We start from the raw sequence: 24,932 nt of genomic DNA, 5'->3' as shown, positions 1-24,932 counted from the left end.
TTAATTCACTTCATTCATTTGTGCTCTGTGGTATTTACAGTGCATCCGGGAAGCGCTTCACTTTTTCAACACTTTTTAATGTTAAAGCCTTATTCCAAAATGGAATAAATTCATTTTTTTTACATTCTACACACAATCCACCATAGTGACAATGTGAAAAAATATGTTTTTTAAATTGTTGCAAATTTATTTAAAATAAAAAACCTGAAAATCACATGTACATAAGTATTCACAGCATTTGCCGTGAAGCTCTAAATTGATCACAGGTACATTCTGTTTCCATTGAACCTTCTTGAGATGTTTCAGCAGCTTAATTGGAGTTCACCTGTGGTAAATTCAGTTGACTGGACATGATTTGATAAGGCCTACACCTGTCTATATAAGGTCCCAGGGTTGACAGTACATGTCAAAACACAAACCAAACATGAAAACAAAGGATTTGTCTGTAGACCTCCGAAACAGGATTTTCTCAAGGCACAAGGCTGGGGAAAGTTACAGAAAAAATTCTGCTGCTCTGAAAGTTTCAATGAGCACAGTGGCCTATATCATCTGGAAGATGTTTGGAACCACCAGGACTCTTCCTACAGCTGGCCGGCCATCTAAGCTGAGTGATCGAAGGAGAAGGGCCTTAGTCAGGGAGGTAATTAATAATCCAATGATCACTCAGTCTGAGCTCCAGCGTTCTTCTGTGGAGAGAGGAGAAACTTACAGAAGGTCAACCATCTGTGCAGTAATCCACCAATCAGGCCTGTGTGGTAGAGTGGCCAGACGGAAGACACTCCCCCCTGGAAATTTGCCAAAAGGCATCTGAAGGACTCTCAGACCAAAAAAAACAAAACAAAATTCTCTGGTAATTGAACTCTTTGCAGTGAATGCCAGGCGTTACGTTTGCAGAAAACCAGGCACTGCTCATCACCAGGCTAATATCATTCCTATAGTAAAGCATGGTGGTGGCAGCATCATGCTGTGGGGATGTTTTTCAGCAGCAGGAACTGGAAGACTAGTCAGGATAGAGGGAAAGATGAATGCAGCAATGTACAGACACATCCTGAATGAAAACCTGCTTCAGAGTGCTATTGACCTGAGACTGGGGCGGCATCTTCCAGCAGGACAATGACCCAAAGCACACCGCCAAAATATCAATGGAGTGGCTTCACAACAACTCGGTGAATGTCCTTGAGTGGCCCAGCCAGAGCCCAGAAATAAATCCTATTGAACATCTCTGGAGAGATCTAAAAAAGGCTGTACACTGTCGCTTCCCATCCAACTTGATAGAGCTTGAGAGGTATTGCAAAGAGTAATGAGCATTGGGTATTGTGTGTAGAATTTTGAGGTGTAAATGAATTTAATCCATTTTAGAACAAGGCTGTAACATAAAAAATGTGGAAAGAGTGGCGCACTTTGAATACTTTCTGGATACATTATATTGTAAGTGATTATATTTTGTGCAGATGCACTGCATATAAAAAGACTTGATCATCCAAGTCGATCTAAATAAATGAGCTATTTCCAAATAGAGCTATTAAAAATCATCTGGAGATAATATTTACATATTGCAACATATATCGCAGCCAAACAAATTATTGCAATGTAAAATTTATTTATTTCTGCCCTACGCAGAAACATAAAGTGTTAACCAAAAGTCTCTATCGATTATATGAATTCCTACAGCCATGATCATGATCAACAGAATATACAAACGCTATTCTAAATTAAATCAAGTTTACAGTCGGCTTGAATGAAAATATCAATGAAAATCATTTGCAGCTTGTTTTGCATCTGGTTGAACAGAATGGTAGGTGATGAGGTCACTACAGGGGACAAAATGTTTTATTCAAATGCAGTTTTTCCCTTTTGCTATTAATAATTCAAAACTGCCAGCAAGCAGTGCATGGTGATTTTTTTCATCATCACTTAGTTTTTAATATTTAAGGAAAGCTCATGACTGAGACAAATCTGCTTCTCTGTCGTCCGCCATGAGAGATAATGAAAACAAAAAGCTCTCATGCACCCTAAGGCACGCTTTTTTCCTGCTGCCTTGTTAATTGGTAGATAATCAGAAGGGAGTAGCAGCCAATTACTGCCTATATGTCTCAAAGGCACCTACAGTTTAGTGTTAGAACATTTGCGAGCCCCTCCACCCCCATAAAAACGCATTAGTGCAGGCAATCGGTGACCTCAGCACCATCCGTCAACCCTTAGAATGTCCCCTCAGGACTCAAGCTTCCAAACAGCAAAGGCCATTTGCTCCCATTGGGCTCTGAGCTCTCCATCAACCGTGTACGATTTTGCTGCATCACAGTCGCTCAGTCTGAAGCCTCACCTCAAATGGAACAAAATCTGGAGGCAGTTTCTCCAACATGTCATCAGCTAGCCGACCCACAATGGCCTCCCTGGTCTCCCCACCTCCAGTAGAGCTGTCCTTTGGTTGGATACTCAGGATTGTGTCTAGCACGTCCTTGGCAAGTTTGCTTTGGTAAGTGATGTCTGCGTTTGGGTGGAGGCCAAATACCTCAGGGGTGTCATATGTTGGGAGACCCTGCAGACAAAGAAGGAAAAACCTTTATTTTCATACATCTGCGATTAAAAAGCACACACATATATATATATATATATATATATATATATATATATATATATATATATATATATATATATATATATATATATATATATATATATATATATATATATATATATATATATATATAAATAACAGTGTCATCTACGTTTAAATGGATTTTAGCTGTGTGTAACTCTTGACCTAAATAATAGATGTAAAGTGAAAATAAAATTGCTAAAGTAGAACTGGAATAGATTAGAGATTCAAACACTTTTGCAATAACTAATAGCCTTAAAATCTGTCTATGATTATCTAATTCAGAGGGATCTCCCCCCTTTAATAGAGGAAAAAACATTTTTGATGACATTTGAGCTTAAACTTGAATTAATTACAGCTGTTCTTGGTTCAGCTATGTAATTTGACGTGATCTTTAAAAGGTAAGGTTCTATACTAGAACCTAAAGTTCATTGATAAACTTTGATGTTGGCTTGAGAAAGCCAACGTGACTGCGCTAGGACTGGGAATGGCAGTTGGCAGAAAGCACGGCGGCGGTTGCTAAGTGGTTGCTAGGCAGTTGCTAAAACAATTATGGCATTGTTAGGTAGTTGCTAAGCAGTTGCTAAATGGCAATGCTCGTGTACATGTTTGATCAAATGCTAATACTTAGTAGGCATTTCTAGCATATCTTATTGCATTAAGATAATCATTCATAGCATGTAGCTAATCAATATTAGCACCTGGCTTCCATTATCATTGTTACCATGCATATTACATAGAAAGTCCCATTTGCTAGCATGAGTTAAACAAGCCAATGCCCAGGTCCCTACAGTATTCTGATGTAGAGATATTGCTATTTTTAAATGGTTGTATTTTTTTGAAAATACAATGCTTAATAAGTGTGAAAGTGATACATGCAAAAATGGCTTGCCATATCAGTAAAAAATATAGTTTAAGTCAAAAATAGCTTGCCATATCAGTAAAAAATATAGAGTTTAAGTCAAAAATGGCTTGCCATATCAGTAAAAAATATAGAGTTTAAGTCAAAAATGGCTTGCCATATTTTGAGAAAAATAATGCTTAAAAATTATTTATTGGAAAACTATAAGTCTGATAAACCTTAAAGACATATCAACAAAATCTAACGCTTCAAAATACAGCTTTTGGCCAAATTTGGGGCTTGTATAATTTTTCTATATGCCCGGATTATAAAAATTTAATATTTAACATTTTTTATTAAAAAAACAATAAGTCTTATAGGCATGAGGAGATAAAGCAACACTCTTGAATGTAGAAGGCACATTTTGACCACATTTGGGCCTTTTGGCATGAACGGCCTAGGAGGAGATACGTTTGTTTTCAAGGACAGAGTACAATAACAGTATGTTGGCTTTCTCAAGCCAACATAATTACTGTCCCTGCTGATTTTTTTACAATAGAAATTCATTAAAGCTTTGTAAGCTTGTGTAACTGAAACTAGAGTAAAAATAAAGAGCTGAATAGGAGCCCGTAATTCAACAATATCTTCTATTTTATGTACTTCAGAATTATTTTCTTTATATAATTCTTTTCTTTAAACGTTTTCCTTTACCTTTATAATTATTTCCTTAACTTTTACATATTCAAGTATTCTAATTAAGTCTTTTAACCCAGAAACTGAAAATAACTGAAAGCAACAATCATCTCACATTGTACACGCATTCATCCTAATTTCTATTCAGCACAAAAGCTTCCTGTAAATAATTTATGCTTAGAAAATGTACGAAAGCAAGTAGGACATGTGTTTTTTATGCTTTTGTGTGCAGTTTCATTCACTAATGTTGATAAGCTCATTGCATGTTACACAGTGAACAATGCTGCAGTGTGTATCTAGCCGTCGAGTGCACAGATCGGCTCCTGGAACCATGTTTGTCATTGAATCTGAGAGGATAATCCTGCTGTGAGTTGGGGCTAAAAACATCCATCACAATCAGCTCAGACAGAATAAAGATCTGCCGTACTCTGCCGGCAGCTGTACCATTTCTCTCACTGCTTTATGTGACTCACTGCCTTTAATGTACAACAGAAATAAGGCCATCAGGAGACTGGCTACGGCCCTCTCAGCACTCAAATTACTATTATGAGGTGGTGTGTGTATGCAGAATTGATCCAGATGTACTATTTTTAGCGCTGATGAATCAGCCTTTTCACTATGTGTGTGTGTGTGTGCTTGTTTCTGTGATTTATGAGGACACAAATTTGTATACTGACATGGGTATGACCTAGGTTATGAGTTGGTTTATGAGGACATGCCTTGTGTTCTTGTCATTTTGAAGCTGTTTAAAAAATTTATTTTTTTCACATTTAAAGTTGGTAGTTATAGGGTAATTTAATAGTATAATAAGCATTTTTTTCAGTATAAAATATAAAATAAATTATGCCTATTGAGAGCCCTCATAAATCACAAAAACCAACCCATGTGTGTGTACGTGTGAAGTAAAGTCTATATGCTGTAGTTATAAAGATGCCTGCTTTTGTAAAATATTTTCTTTTGCTCCTTATATGCAATCGCCTACTGTCTGCATGCGCACACTGGGCCAGATCTTGTTTCATGAATGGTGAATGTAATACATCTTAGCATACACTCCCACTGTGAGTTTTGAATTAAACAAAGCTGCTGCCTAACTTACGTTTTAAGAGGGTGCTGAGAATGTGTCAGTCAGTATTGGCTGATTTTCCTGTAAATGTTTATTGGCACTTTGCTAAGCAGCCAAAAGCCCACAGTGTTGTAACACATCGGCATTGTCATCCAACAACAATATGGGTCCTGTTATACACCAAGTGTAAAAAGGCACAAGTCGTGCATGGTGCGATTTGTTGCTATTTTCAGACCAGCGCAACTGTCATTTTCACTTTTTGTACCACGTTGTGTAAATAGCAAATCTATTTGCGCCAATTTGTGGACTCATGGGTGTACTAGTCTAGAAAGGAGGTGTGTTAAGGCGCATTGTTGGCGTGTTGCTATTTTAAGAAACTGCGACCGTGCCATTGACTAACTAAAACTTGGTCTACAGTGCATTAGTTATGCGCCTATAAAAGTCCAAAACTTCTACACATTGCTTAATACACACAGGATGTACAGCAGTACACATATGAAATGTGTATCTTTACATATGAAAAACATTTAATTATTAAAATGTTACAAAAAATATTATTTGCTACACAAATATAAAAACCCCTACTTGCATGCCTTTTTTCAGTTTATTCATGAAAATTTTCGTTTGTAAAATGTGGAGTGAGTTTTCACTAATGAAGCAGGCAAATTTTTGGTGTCCTGGATGCAGATTGTCTGCTTTCTCGCTAGTGAAGCATTCAGTTTTTCAAGCAAGTCCACCATGTAAATAGCAAATGCGCCACAGCGATGAGATGAGACTTTGATTGATTTAACAAATTGATTTGATTTAATTTAATTAATGTTATGCTCAAAACACATCCATAATTTATTAAGAGAATAAGCACAACCCCATAGACTAAGCACCAGGACACCAACCATAACATTCTGTCCATAAAAAAATGAATTCGGACACCCTTAATGCTTTTGCGCCATATGCTTTAGACTTTGCGCTTAGATCATTAAAATAGGGCTCTTAGTCCTACCTCCATTTGTCATCTCCATCTAAAGCAGCATTTCTCAACCCTGGTCCTTGCAAAATGGACTCCACAGTATACTCTGTCATGATTTCAGTTTGAATGGAGCATATACAGTTGAAGTCAGAATTATCAGCCCTCCTGAATTACAAGCCCCCATATATATTTTTTCTTCCCCAATTTCTGTTTACGTAAAGATTTTTTCAACACATTTCTAAGCATAATATGTGAATTCATTTCCATCAGAACTCATTTCTAATAACTGATTTATTTTATCTTTGCCATGAAGACAGTACATAATATTTGACTAGATATTTTTCAAGATACTAGTATTCAGCTTAAAGTGGCATTTAAAGGCTTAGCTAGGTTAATTAGACAAGTTAGGGAAATTATGCAAGTTATTGCATAACGGTTTATTCTGTAGACAATCTAAAAAAAGTTCTTAAGAGGGCTAATATTATTGACATTTAAGTTGTTTTTTTGCTTTTGTTGTAGCTAAAATAAAAGAAATAAGATTTTCTCTAGAAGAAAAAATATTATTAGAAATCCTGTGAAAATTTCTCTGCTCCATTAACTATCACTTGAGAAATATTTGAAGAACAAATATTTCACAAGAGGACTTGACATTTTCAACTGTATGCTTCATTCAAGTGGGATTCAATATGTCAATTTATTATTGTATGTTAAATAAGAGAGACATGCAAAATATGCAGATTGGTGGGGCGTGAGGTCCAGGATTAAGAAACTATGATCTAAAGTGATCTAAAGGCCCAATTGAAAAAACGGTACTGACAACAAAGAGCCAGACTGAGCAGATTCATTGGACACTTCTATCTTACCTGGATGTATTGGAGGTACTGGTCCACATTACTGCATTTGGGAATGCTGTAGCCTTTGTAGAAGTGAAAATCAGGGCTGAACATGTTCTCACTGAACCACACCTTTGCAAATGTGTTCAAGAGGCGCTTGTCATAGTCATCGGTCACTCTACCCCCATACTGGATCTCACCGATCATATATCGTACAGTGTTCCAGGACACACCCTGTAAAAAAAAACCCATTCAAATATATATGTCAGATAGATTTGACAGCGTTTTGCATAGACCCTTGACAAAGCTGGCATAGATCATTCAATTTTTGTAATGCAACCTTGACACAATGGTGGAAAAAGCAGATATTAATGTCATACTTTCATAACAAGCAGTGCAAGAACATTTGAGTGGAATTCATTTGATTGCCAAATCCTGGGTTGATTCCTTATCTAGTCAAGAGCTAAAGTCTTATTGCTTGCACAAACATTCTATTATGCCCCTTCTATCTATTATGCCCCTTTTTACAATTTGTAAAATAATTCTCTGATGAGACTCTGATGAGTCCCTAGAGTATGCAAGTGAAGTTTCAGCACAAAATACCTCACAGATAATAATAAAATAACAATAAATAAAAAAGGATTTACAACATTTTGGTGACTGTAGCTTTAAATTTAAATGAGATTGTTACCCAGCCCTCTTTTCAAAAAAGGGCGGAGCTACAAATGCCTATGTCAGCATAGTGATTCAAAAACAAGACTAACGTCCTAATGGACGGGGCTTTACCCCCTTTGATAGCATATACAAAGGAAAAATGTCAATCTGTTTCTGCAGACTGTTTTTATGAAGAGTGATTATAAAAATGTAAATAATTCATTTGTGGTAATAGAGGCTGGTTACATTCACAGACTTGTGCCACAGAACTGTGTTTAAACTCCTTATAAAAGGGATTTTTGCATAATAGGTCCCTTTTAAGAATAAAACTCTATGCAAAATCAGATTGTATGATTACTATTAATTGTTTTAAGATCTTTGTTCTTAGTTAAGCTTAAAGTTAGACATTTTGATTGCAGATTTAGTGTAATTACTTACCTGTAGCATATTTTAGAACTTTAGTTTAGCTGTAGTAACTTGTTTTAAGTTTGCCTGTTAAAAAAAACTGCTAAATCAAACTTAAACATGTTATTAAGTGACAAAATGCATTCAGTATGTTTTGTTGCGAAAAGATTTTGTTTATTTTGGGACACAACAAGTAAAATTCTGCATTATATTTTAAGTAAAAATGCTTTGGCTCATTTAAGGACAATTATTAAATTAAGAAGAATTATCCTGTTTATTAACCCACACAAAATAAGAAAATCATACAGTAGAAATCTATTAACAAGCAAGTTTTAAGATAATTAAACTAAATAAACTGCTTGCAATAGAGATTCTACTTCATTTGATATTTCTTTTTTTACCTAAAGCTTGATTTCTCTAATTTCAAGAAGTCTTAAAGTATAATTATCCTACTGCACTGGCAAATCATTTGATTTGTTTCTGGTCTGTATCTTCATATTTAGTGTTAATGCAGAATGATTGAAGTGGTATATTATTGCAGAAATTATGTTAAATCACAGCACAGATTAAATAATCCTTACTACTACTACTACTACTACTACTACTACTACTACTACTACTACTACTACTCATTCATTTATTTTTTTTCCGGCTAAGTCCCTTTATTAAACTGGGGTCACCACAGTGGAATGAACCGCCAACTTATCCAGCATATGTTTACGCAGCGGATGCCCTTCCAGCTGCAAACTATTACTGGGAGGTATACTACTACTACTACTACTACTACTACTACTACTACTACTACTTCTACTTCTACTTCTACGACTACTACTACTAATAATAATAATATTAATAATAATAAATAACTGGTCCATAATGCAACTCTCACCTTTTTGATGTCTATATCATCCAGATGATTTTGGACAAACTGTATAGTTGCATTGAAGTCTGCCTGGTTGAACTCATATGGGATGTTCCAACCAAGAGGTCCATATTTCCGCCTCTCTTGGACAGTGGAATGGAGGAATGCCACACCATACAACATTGGCCTCCACTGGACCATGTTACTCACATCCAGAAGATCCTGACTGATACCTTGAATATATTATCATACATTACCACAAAATGAAACATTAACCAAGTTATCTCCCAATATAGAAAGCTGACCTGATGAAAATGTATGCAAATCGCTTATTTGACATATATGTGTGTCATTACTTATGACATTACTTAAATGACAAGTTCATGTGTGTGTTCATATATGGCCATATATTAAATTATTTATAGATATAGATTTAAATGATAAATATAGCTATTATTTAATATATATTAATATTTAAAAAAATATGTTTGTATATAGGACATTTATTTGTAATAACCAATATGAAGTTGTATGTCATATATATATAATTTCCATATATTGCCATATATCTATATAAGTCAGTGAGACTCCTTTACAAATAATTGCAGGGCCCAGATCAGTATATATCAAAGATTCATGTACAAGAAATAGAAAAGGGGAAACTGTCAGTCAGACAAGAACTAAATATCCAAAGACCAAGCTCACCTCCATAAGTTCTCTTAAGTCCAGCTTTCAGTCCCTGTGGAGGCTCGTTGGTGAATTTGATTGACATCTGCAGAAGAGTGATAGGAAAGTGTTTGTGGACCTCAGTGGTCATCCACAGTCTGAAGGTATCATGAACGCTGTCTGTCTCGGTGATTGTGTCCATGAGTTCATCCATAAAATCCAGACCCAAATGGCAATTTTGAAGTAAAGCCCAGCCTCCCTAGTAGAAAGAAATATATATTAAAAACAGAAATTAATATGATTTTTATACTATTTGCATAAATAAAACTACATACATTTAAAATAAAACATTTGACCCAGGACCACAAAACCAGTCATAATCACTTTTAAAATTTTTAGCGATGCACACTATCAAATATTAGATTTTTATATATTTACAAAGTCTTCACTTACTATTGTAATGATTTTTGGCATAAAAGAAGGAAAAATTATTTTGATCTTATCTGGGTATTGTCTAAAACAGGGGTCACCAAACTTGTTTCTGGAGGGCCAGTGTCCTGCACATTTTAACTCCAACCCTAATCAAACACACCTGAACAAGCTGATCAAGGTCTTACTAGGTATACTTGAAACATCCAGGCAGGTGTGTTGAGGCAAGTTGGAGCTAAACCCTGCAGGGACACCGGCCCTGAACCGAGATTGGTGACCCCTGGTCTAAAATATACCCGTGCAAATGAAGCTAGTCTTCATTTGCAAGGGTATACTTTAGACAATAGCCAAATTTGGTCATCCAGGACCACACATTTTGTCCATATTGACATACACTCTAAATGATTTTGTCAGTTTTTCACAAATTATTCATGTGATTACATTTTAAAATGTTTTAAATAACTAGATATAAATTTATAGATATATTATAATCAGATTATTTCATATGACTAAACAAACCATCAACAAATTGATATAGTACACAGTAGAATGTAAAGATTCAACAGTACATATTTTTTTAGCATTTAAAAATGAACAATAAAGAGTCATTTCACATTTGAAAACTCTAATCAGTCGTTAGTCGCGTTTCCACTATCACGCCGAAAGCAACTGAGCCAGGGTCAGTGGAGTTTCCACTGTCACTACCAGGACCTGATCAGGCCAAAGCAGGGCTTCCTCGGGGCCAGCGGTCGGCCTTTTCGACCAGCCGAACTCCTTGGGCCAATGAGGGCCAGCTGGGGCTTCAAGGCGGAGTAAACAAAGAGGCAAGAGTCTGATAAAGATGGCTTGCCGCCATTATACTAGGTTTCCGATCGCACACGAGTACATGTGATCTTTTTGCTTATGTTTCTTTTTTAAATGTAAGGCTGTTGCATAAAATGTAAAAGTTTTAAATTATAAGTGACATTTTTCTGCTGCGTCATTTCTTTTCTTTTGCATTTATTAATGCTTCAATAATGCATAACAATCTTTACACAATATTTAAGACACAGCAGCCAGTAAAGGTTGTTGAGAGTTTGTGTCATGTTTAAAAGGTGTGTGCATGATGTGTGCATTTAGATGCCTGTGTTTGTGTGAGAGACTGAGTAAAAGAGCGTTCACAGATCGCTTTGGGTCAGTGCTGACAGCGCTGTTGACGCCACCACCGGCTGGGCTTTTTCTTTCTTTCGTTTGAAGTTAATACAAAATATGAATACAACAGGAAGACATAAAACTTTACAAATGACATGTCCACTTTAGTAGGCTCAACACAATAGTGTCATATCTAGATAAAATAGCCTAAGCTATATTGAAATCAGGTAAAAAGTTACAAATATTAGATATAATAAAATCACATTAAGCAAATTAACCAATAAAAAAACAAAACAAAAGCTACAACATAGGCATACAATACATAAATGAAACCGATTCAAGCCTTTTTACAAAGGTCTATCTAAAAAAAAGATTATTAGATATTTCCTAAAAACAATAAACAACGGAGGAGTTTTGAAATATTATTTTAAGTATTTTTAGAATTGTGAAAACAGAAACTACCTTGCATTTTATTATTTTCTCTTGTGTCCTGAAACCCTTAATGCTTTCCTTTACTTAAGATATCGAATAATATGCAACATCTTTAAATTATTCTCTTAAATAAAGGGGAATTACCTACTGAGTGTCATAAAGCCTATAGGCAAAAATTTATGTTTTAGGTCTCTCAGGAGCATTCGGGCTGAATGTTTGACGATGTCTATTTAAACGAGGATGTTATAAAATACATTTTATACCGAGAATTAACAAAGAATTTTTTGTAGTTATATATATTATATTATATCATTGTACATTATCGATGATGCTGGATCATTCCTCTGTTAGTGATGAGACCACTCGATTTTGTATAATTAATCCAGGGTATTGTCAATTTAGCAAGACGAGGAAAAAAGCATGCATTTGAACATCAAAAATGAATATGAACATACATTAGCCATGGAGTGCTGCAGAAGCTTGCGTGCATGAACTTCCTGCCCCTGTCCCATTGAGACGTAGCGAGTCTCAATTCTCTGCCGTTTGCCCAGGGCAATGATGGAGTCTGTAGGGTCTGAACCCATAGACAGGAAGCAGATGAGAGGTGTGCGAGGCTCAGACTCTTCCCAGGTCTTCTCCAAGTCAAGAATAACTCCCTCAGCATATCTTTCTCCCATTGATTGCGTAATGTACTTTCGAGCCTATCAGTTACAAATTGGAAAATAAATCATTAGCCTAATGGAGTTAGGTATTGCATAAGTTCATAAACAATTTAAAAAAATATATATACAGTCTTATGCAAAGGTATGGCCACCCCTGATACTTTTCAAACCATAGCCTGCAAGCCTTTCAAATCAGCAAATTCATTTGGATATGTTTTAAACCCTAGGGAAAAAGCAACATTTTAGTTCTGACATAACATTTATTTAATCAACAGATTTAATGTAAATTATGTCTTAACAAAAACAGAAAGGTGCATAAATTAGGGAACCCCAACAAAATAATGACATCAGTCTTTTGTACAGCCACCTTTTGCTAAAATAACAGCATGTGGACACTTCAGATAGTCAAGGCTAAGTCACTGAATTCTTGCTGAAGGTATTTTGGGGCATTCTTCCATGCAAAAGTTTTCCAGTTTAGCCAGGTCTGATAAGTGCCAAGCATGAACAACCCTTTTTAAATCAATCCATAGATTTTTGATGATGTTCAAGTCTGGGGACTGGAATGGCCGCTCTAGAACTATGTATCATGTCTGAGCATGAATTCCTAGGTAGATCTGAAAATGTGCTTTGGGTCATTTTCCCGCTGAAACTTCCAACCCTGCCGTAACTTCAGTCTCTTGACTGATTCCTGAACATTGTTTTTCAGAATCAGCAGATACCGGGTGGAATTCATGCGACCTTTAACTCTGACAAGGTTTTCAGTATCTGTGCTGACCACACATCTGCACAGCATAATGGACCCTCTACTATATTTTATAGTAGGGAGCAGGTTCTTCAACTAGGATGCTGTGTTCTTTTTCCGCCAAGCAAAACGCCTATGGTTTCGGCATCTGTCCGCAGTATATTTTCCAAAATGATTCAGGCTTGTCCACATGAGCCTTTGCATACCTCAAACAACTCTTCTTGATGGCAGAATGCAGAAATGGCATCTTCTGCATCACCTTCCATTGAGCTGTTCTTTGTGAAGACTGCGCTGGACTGTGGATTGATCTACAATGACATTATTAGCAGCGAAATGTTCCTAGAGCTCTTTGGAAGCGGGTTGTGGTTTGTGTGTGACCATTCTAACCATTCTTCGCCTTTGCCTTTCAGATATATTCCTTCACTAGAACTGTTCCTGTGGCCTTCCATTTTCTTACTATATTTTTGACTGTGAAGAAAGAGACTTTAAACCTTTGTGACAGATTTTTACATCCTTCTCCTAATTCATTTTAATCAATTATCCTAGTTTTTAGGTCATTATGAAGTTATTTTGAGTTTCCACTGTTGCTACCATCAGGTTCACAATGATGAGAAACACAATTAGCAACCTTTAATATCCTTTTAAGATTGGTTACACCTGTGTTAGGATTGTTAAGCTTAACTGAGTCACTCAAACCAATTTGATGTTGTAATCAATCAGCATTAAGTAACTACAGGTTTTGAAATCCAAACAAAAGAGAGGACGCCCAAACTTTTGCATTGTCTATTTTTCAGTTCCAATTTAATTTCACACATCTCAATACAGCTACAAAACATGACAGTATTGAGCTTTCTCTAGAAACTGAATAGCATTTCACTGCGATCTTCTCTTATAAAGAAAGAGCACATTATTATGCAGCCACAGAGGGGTGCCCAAACTTTTGCATAAGACTGCATCAGCTATAAAGCCAATAAGTTTATTATTAAAGCATGTCATTCAGCTCAATTGACTACAGCTAATCTAATTCAAAAATTAAAAAAAACATTTCATTTTAAAATATTAAGGAAGATAAATGTAAGACATATAATCACACATTTAAAGAACATGTTAAAATCAATACATTTGTAAAATTGAAAATTGTTTCAACACAACTTGAACATTTAATTTTATTATTAGAATTTTTGTTTAACCCTAACTGGCCAAGCCAAAGGTGACAGATCAAATCTGAGACTCTACACAAACCTATTAAAACACTTAGTTAGTCTGCACTTTACACTTTGAACATACTTAGCCAAACCTCTGATACTGCTTACTGTTGTATATATGCCTCAAATATAATGATAAAAATTGTGATTTTGCCTGAGTGTCTTGCGCACACATAATCAATTATCATCGCTTGATATCACAGCCTACCATTATTAATATAAAAAATGAAGGTAAACAAACATATAGACATGGAAAAGGTTACGCTGCTGGATTAAACAGCACATACAGTATGCAATGCAATGTGTGGATAGTGCTAATGTAGTAATTTAACAATAGACTAATTTATGTCTTCACATAAGTATTCATACCTGAGCAATTGTTCTATCTGGACACCAAGATCTAATAAGGAGCAGCCGCCTGAAACAGTCCAAAGCCTGGTCATATGCATTTGGGATTGGTTCTTCCTCTGGAGCCTCTCGATCAAACCAGCTCCTCCATTGCTTCTCATGACGGCCAATCTGTTAACATGCACACATTTAAATAAAAAAGTGAATGAATTTGAAGTTGAAATTAATTTATTGAAGTTCACCAGTGTGCAACATCCACCTGGATGACGCAACGGCAGCCATTTTGCGCCAGACCGCACACCACACACCAGCTGATTGGTGGAGAGGAAACAGAGATGAAGCCAATTGGAATATGGGGATGGTTAGGAGGCCATGATGGACAGAGGCCAGTGGGCAGATTTGGCCAGGATGCCGGGGTAAACCCCTACTCTTTTTCAAAGGACATCCTGGGATTTTCGACGACCACAGAGAGTCGGGACCTAGGTTTAACGTCTCATCCGAAAGACGACGCTCGCTGAGCAGTATAGCGTCCCCGTCACTATACTGGGGCATTAGGACCCACAAAGACCGCAGGTTGGCCGCCCCCTGCTTGCCACACTAACACCATTTCCGGCAACAACCCAGCTTTCCCATGTGGTCTCCCATCCAGGTACTGACCGGGCTCAGCCCTACTTAGCTTCAGTGGGCGACCATGTGAGTGTTGCAGAGAGCTAGCTGCCGGCAAGTGTGCATGTAAAGTGTTTGTGTTTTACTCCACCCAAATGCAATCATCAACAAGCAGAGGACGCTCTACAGTTTGACTAATATTACTGCTGTTAGACAACATAATGTACTGTTGAGGCTTTTTTAGTCAGGATTGTAGTTGTTTAGATTGCAACTATGCAGTTTATTTATAAGAATAGTGCCTATTTTTAACTATTTACAATTTCTAAGAGAGCTCGTCTGCGGCCATTAGCCTGCCATAGAATAGACCAAAGACGGTTGACGTTTTTAACATTTCATACAAACATATTAGAGAAAATGTCAGACAGATGGGCCTTCAAAAATTGATTGGAGAAAGAAGTGGGCCCTAAATTGGGGACCAAAAAAGTGTTAAGGTACAAATTCAAATTCAAGATTAAGTTGCTTTATTGGCATGACATTCAGTAAAGTATTGCCAAAGCACTTCAAATATGAAATATATTAAAATTATTGAAAAAGCAATAATAATAAAGGTACAGTTCACTATTTTGTATACACTGCAAGAAATGCTTTTCTTACTTAGATTTTTTTGCCTTTTTTCTAGTCAAATATCTAAAAACTCTTAAAAAGAGTTAGCATAATTTTCTAGACAAGCAAAACAAAATGTCTTGTTTTAAGATACAAAATGCCAAAATTAAGTTAGTTTTCCCTTAAAACAAGCTAAATAATCTGCCAAGGGGGTGAGCAAAACAATCTTATGTCAAAAGGAAAAAAGCAAGATTATTTTGCTTACCCCATTGGCAGATTATTCAGCTTGTTTTAAGGAAAAACTTCCTTAATATTAGGACATTATTTCTGAAAACAAGACAATATATTTTGCTTGCCTAGAAAATGCTTCTTGATATAAGCATTTTTAGATATTTGGACTAGAACAAGACAAAAAATCTAAGTAAGAAAAACATTTTTGCAGTAACTTCTGAGAATGGAGAATAATTGTGTACAGTACTTTTACAGCTTACTGAATCATGGCACTCAGTGGAAAGGAGCCATTAGATTATAAGGCACTGCTCACCCTAAAATGAAATATCTGTCATCATTTATTGATAAACTTATGACTTCATGACTTATTATATTTTTATGATTTCATGGGTCAGATTTACTAATAGCATGCGTCATCGCAAACTTTCTTTCTGACAGTAAAACAGTACTAAGTAACTACAGAAACACTAAAGTACTACAGAAACACTAAGTGAAGTTCATTTATAAATTAATTTCGAGAGGATCTTCTGCTTATCATTCATTCATTCATTTTCTTGTCGGCTTAGTCCCTTTATTAATCCGGGGTTGCCACAGCGGAATGAACCGCCAACTTATCCAGCAAGTTTTTACGCAGCAGATGCCCTTCCAGCTGCAACCCATCTCTGGGAAACATCCACACACACATTCACACACACACTCATACACTACGGACAATTTAGCCTAGCCAAGGAGGAAACCCACGCGAAGACAGGGAGAACATGCAAACTCCACACAGAAACGGCAACTGAGCCGAGGTTCGAACCAGCGACCTTCTTGCTGTGAGGCGTCAGCACTACCTACTGCGTCACTGCCTCGCCCATCTTCTGCTTATGATCACGGCTAATCCCGCAATATCCAATTTATGATTCACCAATCAGACGATTCCTAAGCCACTATAAATACAGATATGAAGCAGACAGTCTACTAATACTCAAATAGACCATCAAAATAAAGTGTTACTGACGTTTCTCACAGAATTAAAGCCAACATAATGGAATAAAACATGCTTGATTGTAAACATACTTTTAGAAATATAGCATTTAGGAGAATCTTCTCTAAGTATTGAAAACGTGGGTGTCATCCTGGAGTGATCTATTCTACGCCGGGTAAAAACAGTCAGATCCCATCGTTTAAAAAAAAAAAAAATTAAACAATTTTACCAACATTATGGCTAATGCATGGAGTTTGCTCCCTGTATGAAGATCACCATTTGCCATTTGGTATTAATGTACAGGGTTCAATGCTAAGGATTTTTTTTACAGGGCCAATCAGGCCAGTGGTTGAGATTTGTACTTACCCTGTCAAAGGTTTTACTGACATCACAAAAAAATAAAAAAATAAATTATAGCTATTTCTTATCCACATATTTTAAATATTGTGGCAAAATAATGTCTGTAAATCTAGAATTTAAACGTTTAAAAATGTTAATAAATGCATAATGAGCAAATTTCAAGATTTTATGCAAATGAATGAGCAGTATGGAAAATGTGCTGGTATTTTATTACAATTCTAAAAAAAAAATTATGAATATGGCTTACCAAACTGACGACATCTCTTTTTTTTTGTTCTTTTTTTTTGTTTCTTAATTTTGTACCCATGTAATTGTCTGCTTCCAAGTCTTTAGAAACAGACCTTTTCTTTCAGCCTCATAGTTTGATGTTGTTGCCATGCTGCCATCTTTTCTATGTACTGGTTGTTAGCAATACAAAAACAAAATGGGTAAAAAAATAACGGGCTCGTTACTGGCGGATAGGGGCCAGTAACAATCTTGTCTACTGTCCCGAGCTTTTTTCACGCTGGCCCCGGACCACCGAGCAGTCCTTTTTGTTGAGCCCTGAATGTATAAACTAATTGTTGGTTTTAGGTCTAAATGAGAGTCAATTTTTGGGGTTTATTAATAGTGCTTCCTTTGCAGCAGAGTCTGCTCCCCCATTTCCTTTGACTTCATAGTCCAGGTTCCCAACAATAGCAGAAAGATAAGTAACTGATGATGGAATTTCAAAATCTCGGCAAACTATCCCTTTATAAAAATCTGTTAGCATCAAAATTGTTCATCACATAAAACATTCAAAAGATGTATTCACACCAAACTGATTATAATGCAATGGCTGAACATACGTAAGGTACGTTGTGACATATGTTGTATAATGAAATCTACCGTGCAGCAATGCTACACAAATGGTTAAACAAAGGGCGTTTAATCTGGTTTCTTTCAGCCACAAGTAATTAATTTAGAGTTTGCCAAAGTGAGCTCATTTCACACTGCATTGAGCATGAAGTGCCCTCGGGCCGTCATGGCCTGCCAATCAAGCATCAGTGTGAGTGGCTGTGAATGAATTTGTGCCTGTGTGTGTGTGTGTGTGTGTGTAGAACAGATGAATCAAATATTGACATGTTTACTGCAAAGCGGGAGCAGTGAGAAGGATTTAATGAGGAAGGGGAGCTCACAGCGACAGATAATGTGTGTGCGTGCGTATGTCTGTTCTAAAGTATGTGTGGGTGTGTCTGATCCTTTACGAAGCCATGTGTGTAGAAGTATCTGATCACACACCTGGTCCAGAATGTCAGAAAACTGCCACAGTTTGCTCAGCTCCACCAAGTTAAGCCACGTTATGTCCAGGATCCACTTTGCAGCTTTGGGTGGACAGGCCTTCAGGTCTAGGGAAGCACCTCCTGGAAGACATCAAAGGATCAGATCACATGCAATGGTCATGTTTTGTTCTTATTAGGAAGACAGAATTTGTACCAAGGTGTATGTGGATAGAAGTTCATATTTACATGCAAAATAAATTAATTTACTTCATAGAACATTTTTACCAAAATATACATTTCACATCAGTCTCTCAAATAGTCCCTCTTGTCCGAGATCATATTCTGCTTTGATTGGTCAGATGGCCTGGTTTGTCATGAATGGTTTACTGCTCAAGCCAGTTTCACACCAAAAGCGTGAGCGGCGTGTGAGCAGCACATCAGCGTAACTGAACCATTTAGAGAGTGTGATGTCCGCAGTGGCTCTACAGCAAGGTTTTTGTGGACTTTTTTGTTATTGTTAAGGTTACAGTACTGTTTGTGTTAAATATCTGAAATGAATTTCATTAAATCCCGTTTATTTTTCTGATTTGTCATCTGTTTGGTTTGAGATACGGAATTGATCAAATTTGCAGTTCACTGTAGTATAATATAATATAATATAATATAATATAATATAATATAATATAATATAATATAATATAATATAATATAATATAATAGAATATAATATAATATTAATTTATTCATTTTCTTTTAGGCTTATTTCCTTTATTATACTGGGTTCGCCACAGCAGAATGAACTGCCAACTTATCCAGCCTATGTTTTACGCAGCGGATGTCCTTCCAGCCGCAACCCATCATTGAAACATCCACAGTGCACACACACTCATTCACACACACTACAGTCAATTTTAGCATAACCAATTCACTTGTACCACATGTATTTGAACTGTGGGGGAAACAAGAGCACCTGGAGGAAACCCACATAGACACGGGGAGAATATGCAAAGAACATAGAAATGTCAACTGACTCAGCCAAGGCTCGAACCAGCGACCTTCTTGCTGTGAGGCGAACGTGCTACCCACTGTGCCACCGCGTCGCCATAATATAATATAATATAATATAATATAATATAATATAATATAATATAATATAATATAATATAATATAATATAATATAAAATAAAATAATGTAATATAATATAATATAATATAATATAATATAAAATAATATAATATAATATAATATAATATAATATAATATAATATAATATAATATAATATAATATAATATAATATAATATAATTTCATATAATTTCATATAATATAATATAATATAATATAATATAATATAATATAATATAATATAATATAATATAATATAATATAGGCGACGCTGTGGCACAATAGGTAGTGATGTCGCCTCACAGCAAGAAGGTCGCTGGTTCGAGCCCTGGCTGGGTCAGTTGGTGTTTCTGTGTGGAGTTTGCATGTTCTCCCTACGTTGGTTCCAGTTTCCAGTTAAACAATTAGCTTAAAGGGGTTAATATTTTTGTCCTTAAATGGTGTTTAAAAAATTAAAAACTGATTTTATTCTAGCCGAAATAAAACAAATAAGAATTTCTCCAGAAGAAAAAAACATTATCAGATATACTATAACAATTTCCTTGCTATGTTAAACATCTTTTGAGAAATATTTAAAAAAGAAAAAAAATTCTCAGAAAAAAATCCTCAGCAACTGAACCATAAGCAGAGTTTCACAGTTTTGCCTGGGGACAGTTTTTTTTACACAGCATATACCACATTTCTATTTCTTTTTTCAATTATTATACTTATATATTTTTTTCTTCAGTGAGACAAGCTTGGGGCTACCTTATCTGAAACATTAAACATAAACATTAAGTAGTTTTTCTTTTTAATGTGAAACATTAGAAATAAACTTTCTAATAGTTTACAGCCCAAAACTGTGTCTGAACTGTTCAAATAAAGGCTATTTCTGACATTTTATTAGTTTTATAGTGCATTGATGTGTATATTTTTGTTTTTTGGGCAGACAGGACATTCTTTTCTTTTTGTTTTAGTCATGAAATGTCCCTCAGTGCCTCTGTTGCTAGTATTAGCGATGGTGAAATAAATAGAGTCAGAGTTGGAGACCTCTATGCTTTTAGTTGTGGGCCATTTATTCAGAGTAAAGCAGCAACTGATAACAAAATAAGAAGAGTCCACTCACTAAAATTTGGAATTTGCGAGTCATGAAAGTTTTTTTTTTTGAATATTAATTTATAATAATTTGATCTTAATTAATTAATTCATTCATTCATTCATTAATTCATTTTCTTTTTGGTTTAGTCCATTTATTAATCAGGGGTCGACCCAACCCAACACTTGAAAACACCCATAAACACTCATTCACACACATACTCTATGGCCAATTTAGCTTATTCAATTCAACTGTACCGCATGTCTTTGGACCGTACCAGAGCAGCCAGAGAAAACCTATGTGAACACGGTGAAGAACATGCAAACTCTCCACGAAAATGCCAACTGACTTAGCTGAGGCTTGAAATAGTGACCTTCTTGCTGTGAGGTGATCGGGCTACCCACTGTGCCACTGTGACGCCTATTTGACCTTAATGTGCACTGTTAATTTCACCATTTCTATTTGAGTCTAAAGCATTGAACAACAAGATCATCCAGAAACAGCACAGAAAGTGCTACTATAGAAGGATGTTTCTCAGTGGTTTTGACTGTGTTTGTGGTATATTATGATAATTTTTAATATGTAATTCCTCTGCAATCAGCAATTTATGACAATTTATGTGCAGTAGGGTCAGAGATGCATCACAAAGCAATAAAATCAAGTAAATGTTTTAGACAGATAATTCAAAAAAACAAAACAAGTTATCAAGGTTCCCCATCTTGCTCTCAAGCCTTTTCGATATAAAAACTGAGACAAAATATAGGGCAGCAAAGAGAGGGCGAAATTGGCTTTCACAAAAGAGTGCATTAATGAACAAAATGGTATTAACTGGCTGTACGTGCACTGCCAGCACAGGGAATCAAATCGACCTTCTGGTAATGGGCCACTTCTCTGACCGCAAGGCTACCTGATCTCGCAGTGATTAAATTTCGGGTCTGATGCTTTTACGAAACGAAAGCACATGAAGCAACATGATAATCTTGCAGTAGTTCATCAATCTGCACTCACCAAGGACTCCTTATAAACAACATGTACCAATCACATAAAAAATAGCAAATAAAACATCAAATATAATTTTGAAAAGCAAGCCCTCCCATACACTCAGTGATTTCACTTTAAATGCAGTGGAAAGGACCTATTCATCACCATAAAATGAGAAAAAAAGTAAAAAAATCAGACAGCATTAATATATATATATATATATATATATATATATATATATATATATATATATATATATATATATATATATATATATATACATACACACACACACACACACACACGCATATATAACCACTCACTGGCCACTTTATTAGGTACACCTGTCTAACTGTTCGTTAAAGAAAATTTCTAATCAGCCAATTGCTTGTGAGCAACTCAATGCATTTAGGCATGTAGACATGGTCAAGACAATCTGCTGCAGTTCAAACCGAGCATCAGAATTGGGAAGAGATGTGATTTAAGTGACTTTAAACGTGACATGGTTGTTGGTGCCAGACAGGCTGGTTGGAGTATTTTAGAAACTGCTGATCTACTGGCATTTTTACACATAACCATCTCTAGGGTTTACAGAGAATGGTCTGAAAAAGAGAAAATATCTAATGAGCAGTTCTGTAGACGCAAATGCCTTGTTGATGCCAGAGATCAGAGGAGAATGGCCAGACTAGTACCAGCTGATAGAAAGGCAACAGTAACTCAATAATCACTCGTTACAACCGAGGTACGTAGAAGATCATCTCTGAATGCACATGAACCTTGAGGCAGATGGGCTACAGCCACAGAAGACCACACCAGGTGCCACTCCTGTCAGCTAAGAATAGAAAACTGAGGCTACAGTTCACACAGGCTCACCAAAATTGGACTATAGAAGATTGGAAAAACGTTGCCTGGTCTGATGAGTCTCGCTTTTTGCTGCAACATTCGGATGGTAGGGTCAGAATTTGACATCAACAACATGAAAGCATGGATCCATACTGCCTTATATCAACAGTTCAGGCTGCTGCTGGTGGTGTTATGGTGGTGTAATGGTGCGGGGGATATTGGCACACATTGGGCCCATTAGTTCCAATTGAGCATCATGTCAACGCCACAGCCTACCTGAGTATTGTTGCTGACAACAATACTCACCCAAACTCACCCATCTACTGTCATGTCATTAAGCATGAATCATCTTAGACTGGTTTCTTGAACATGACAATGAGTTCACTGTACTCAAGTGAGGAGTTGGGTCGTTGGATAGCTGAGGGGTGTCGCGGACGAAGAACGAAAGTGAAAAGTGCGGGGTTGTCGGGGAAGAAAGTGAAAGTGAACAGCGGACAGGGGAGAAGGGCAGTTGAGGAGGGGGATCGGTAAAATGAAGTGCCGGATCTGATTTCAGAGGTGTTCCGGCACAAATTACACAAATTAAGTCCTGTATAGTATATACTGAATATATATATATATATATATATATATATATATATATATATATATATATATATATATATATATATATATATATATATATATATATATATATATATATATATATATAATTTTATAGGATGCTTTACAATAATATATTTGTGGATATACATCAGATTAGTCAGTACTAAAGCCAAATCTGAAACCAAACTAACCTAACAAATAAAATTAAATAATTACTATAACAGAAAATATTAAAAACAAATATACAAATAGAAATTTGTTCACATAAACTTATATGTTAGGAAAAATATTGTAATAAGTTAGAAAAATATTGAATAAAAAAATCATGAAAAATCATTAAAAACCTAAAAAAAAATATATATATATATATATATATATAACACTTAGTTTCGTAGTTTGTAATTTCAACATTTAGCTTGAATTTAAATATTTTATCTTTCTTTTTCTAAATATGTTTGGTGGCTAAAATAATTTTAAAATGTTTTATAAATCTTTTTTTTAAATGCACCAAAATATATGATCTATTTTCACAGAAAAATGAATAAAAATATTTTCAAAATGGGGTGTGCTCATGTATGCTATATAAATATATAACAATGCTTACAATAACAGACTTGCTATGAAACTCATTGAATAGCCCATATTTTATAGTGAGTGATTTATAAGTGATTGTCATCCCGGTCTCAGTGTGTATTTGTTTTGCCTTTACTTTTGAAATTAGTTAGTGCATGTCATGTACATAAATTATACTGAATCCACAACACATGAATCGTTCCTTAAAATGTGGATACTATAATAAAATGTCTCAATTCATGCACGTAAACAACACACAATGCAATCATTTAGCCCAATCACAAGCCACATCACGTCTTCACTTACAGCACATTAATAATGTAGTGCTAAAAGCTTGACCTTGATACTTTTCTGCCGCTCAGCTCTGTCTGAACCTGCTTTAAATCCGTCTGTACCTCATTTATAATGTATTTACAACAATAACAAGTGAGTAACTGTCTAAATTTATATCTATGTAAGATTTGTAGGCAGGAAATGATTACTTTTCAAATGTATTGAAAGACGAATTGATTATTCACTGAATCAAGGACTGAAGGAGCAGGAAAAAGACTTGCACCAGCCTAGAGCAAGGGAAAAAAGAAGAAAAGGGAAGTAGAGAGACTGACTGAAGAAAGCCTGGGCTGGTTTCTGACCTTTAATGAGGGTCAGGAACTCTTCGTGTTTGACCCTGTTGCTCTGCATGTCGATCTTGAGAGTGAGCAGCAGGGTGAACAGGAATTTGTGCTCTTCATACAAGCCCCGAGCTGCGTACTTGTGCACCTCAAAGGTCATGTACTCAATGATGTTGGCGATCCGCTTGCTTGTAATCGGGCTCTTTGAGGACCTATTTTACAAGCAAAAGACATTAGGTTAGGGTGTGATGATAATGAACTTATTTCGAAGCTTACTTATTGCACTCTCACATGGAAAGACATTATTTTATGACATCAATATCATGTGAATTTGGAAGGGGGCATTTCACAAAAAACGTTCTTGTCGCGTTTTGGTATTTTTAATTAAAACTATTATTATTTTTATTTTAATTTCTTTGCACCTCTTAGTATGCCGGTTGAACCAAATTTTCTAATTTACAATGCCAATCATATTAGTTAGTTTTTTCCACAACTAGCACAGAGTCTCTGGGATTGAGAGAGGCTGGACTGACCTCCAACAAATCCAAAATAATAGTTTTAAATCATTTGATA

General features: G+C 35.8%; 1 protein-coding gene across 3 annotated transcripts in view; it reads right to left on the bottom strand.

The window, feature by feature from the left end:
• The window catches only part of dnah5 (dynein, axonemal, heavy chain 5), a 233,694-nt gene that overhangs the window by 17,832 nt on the left and 190,930 nt on the right, over nt 1-24,932 (bottom strand). For all 3 annotated transcript variants that reach the window (XM_087286532.1, XM_087286533.1, XM_087286534.1), the window contains 8 exons: nt 24,381-24,571; nt 18,563-18,684; nt 14,554-14,703; nt 12,031-12,276; nt 9,623-9,842; nt 8,945-9,150; nt 7,027-7,230; nt 2,324-2,539 (listed from right to left, as the gene is read on the bottom strand). In XM_087286532.1, the coding sequence (XP_087142658.1) occupies nt 2,324-2,539; nt 7,027-7,230; nt 8,945-9,150; nt 9,623-9,842; nt 12,031-12,276; nt 14,554-14,703; nt 18,563-18,684; nt 24,381-24,571 (1,555 nt within the window). The remainder of the gene's footprint in view (nt 1-2,323; nt 2,540-7,026; nt 7,231-8,944; nt 9,151-9,622; nt 9,843-12,030; nt 12,277-14,553; nt 14,704-18,562; nt 18,685-24,380; nt 24,572-24,932) is intronic.

This window comes from Danio rerio, chromosome 16 (genome assembly GCF_052040795.2).
Source record: "Danio rerio strain M-AB ecotype USA chromosome 16, GRCz13ab, whole genome shotgun sequence".
NCBI lineage: Eukaryota > Metazoa > Chordata > Actinopteri > Cypriniformes > Danionidae > Danio > Danio rerio.
The sequence above is the reverse complement of the archived record's forward strand: the minus strand, read 5'-3'. Positions and strand labels throughout refer to the sequence as shown.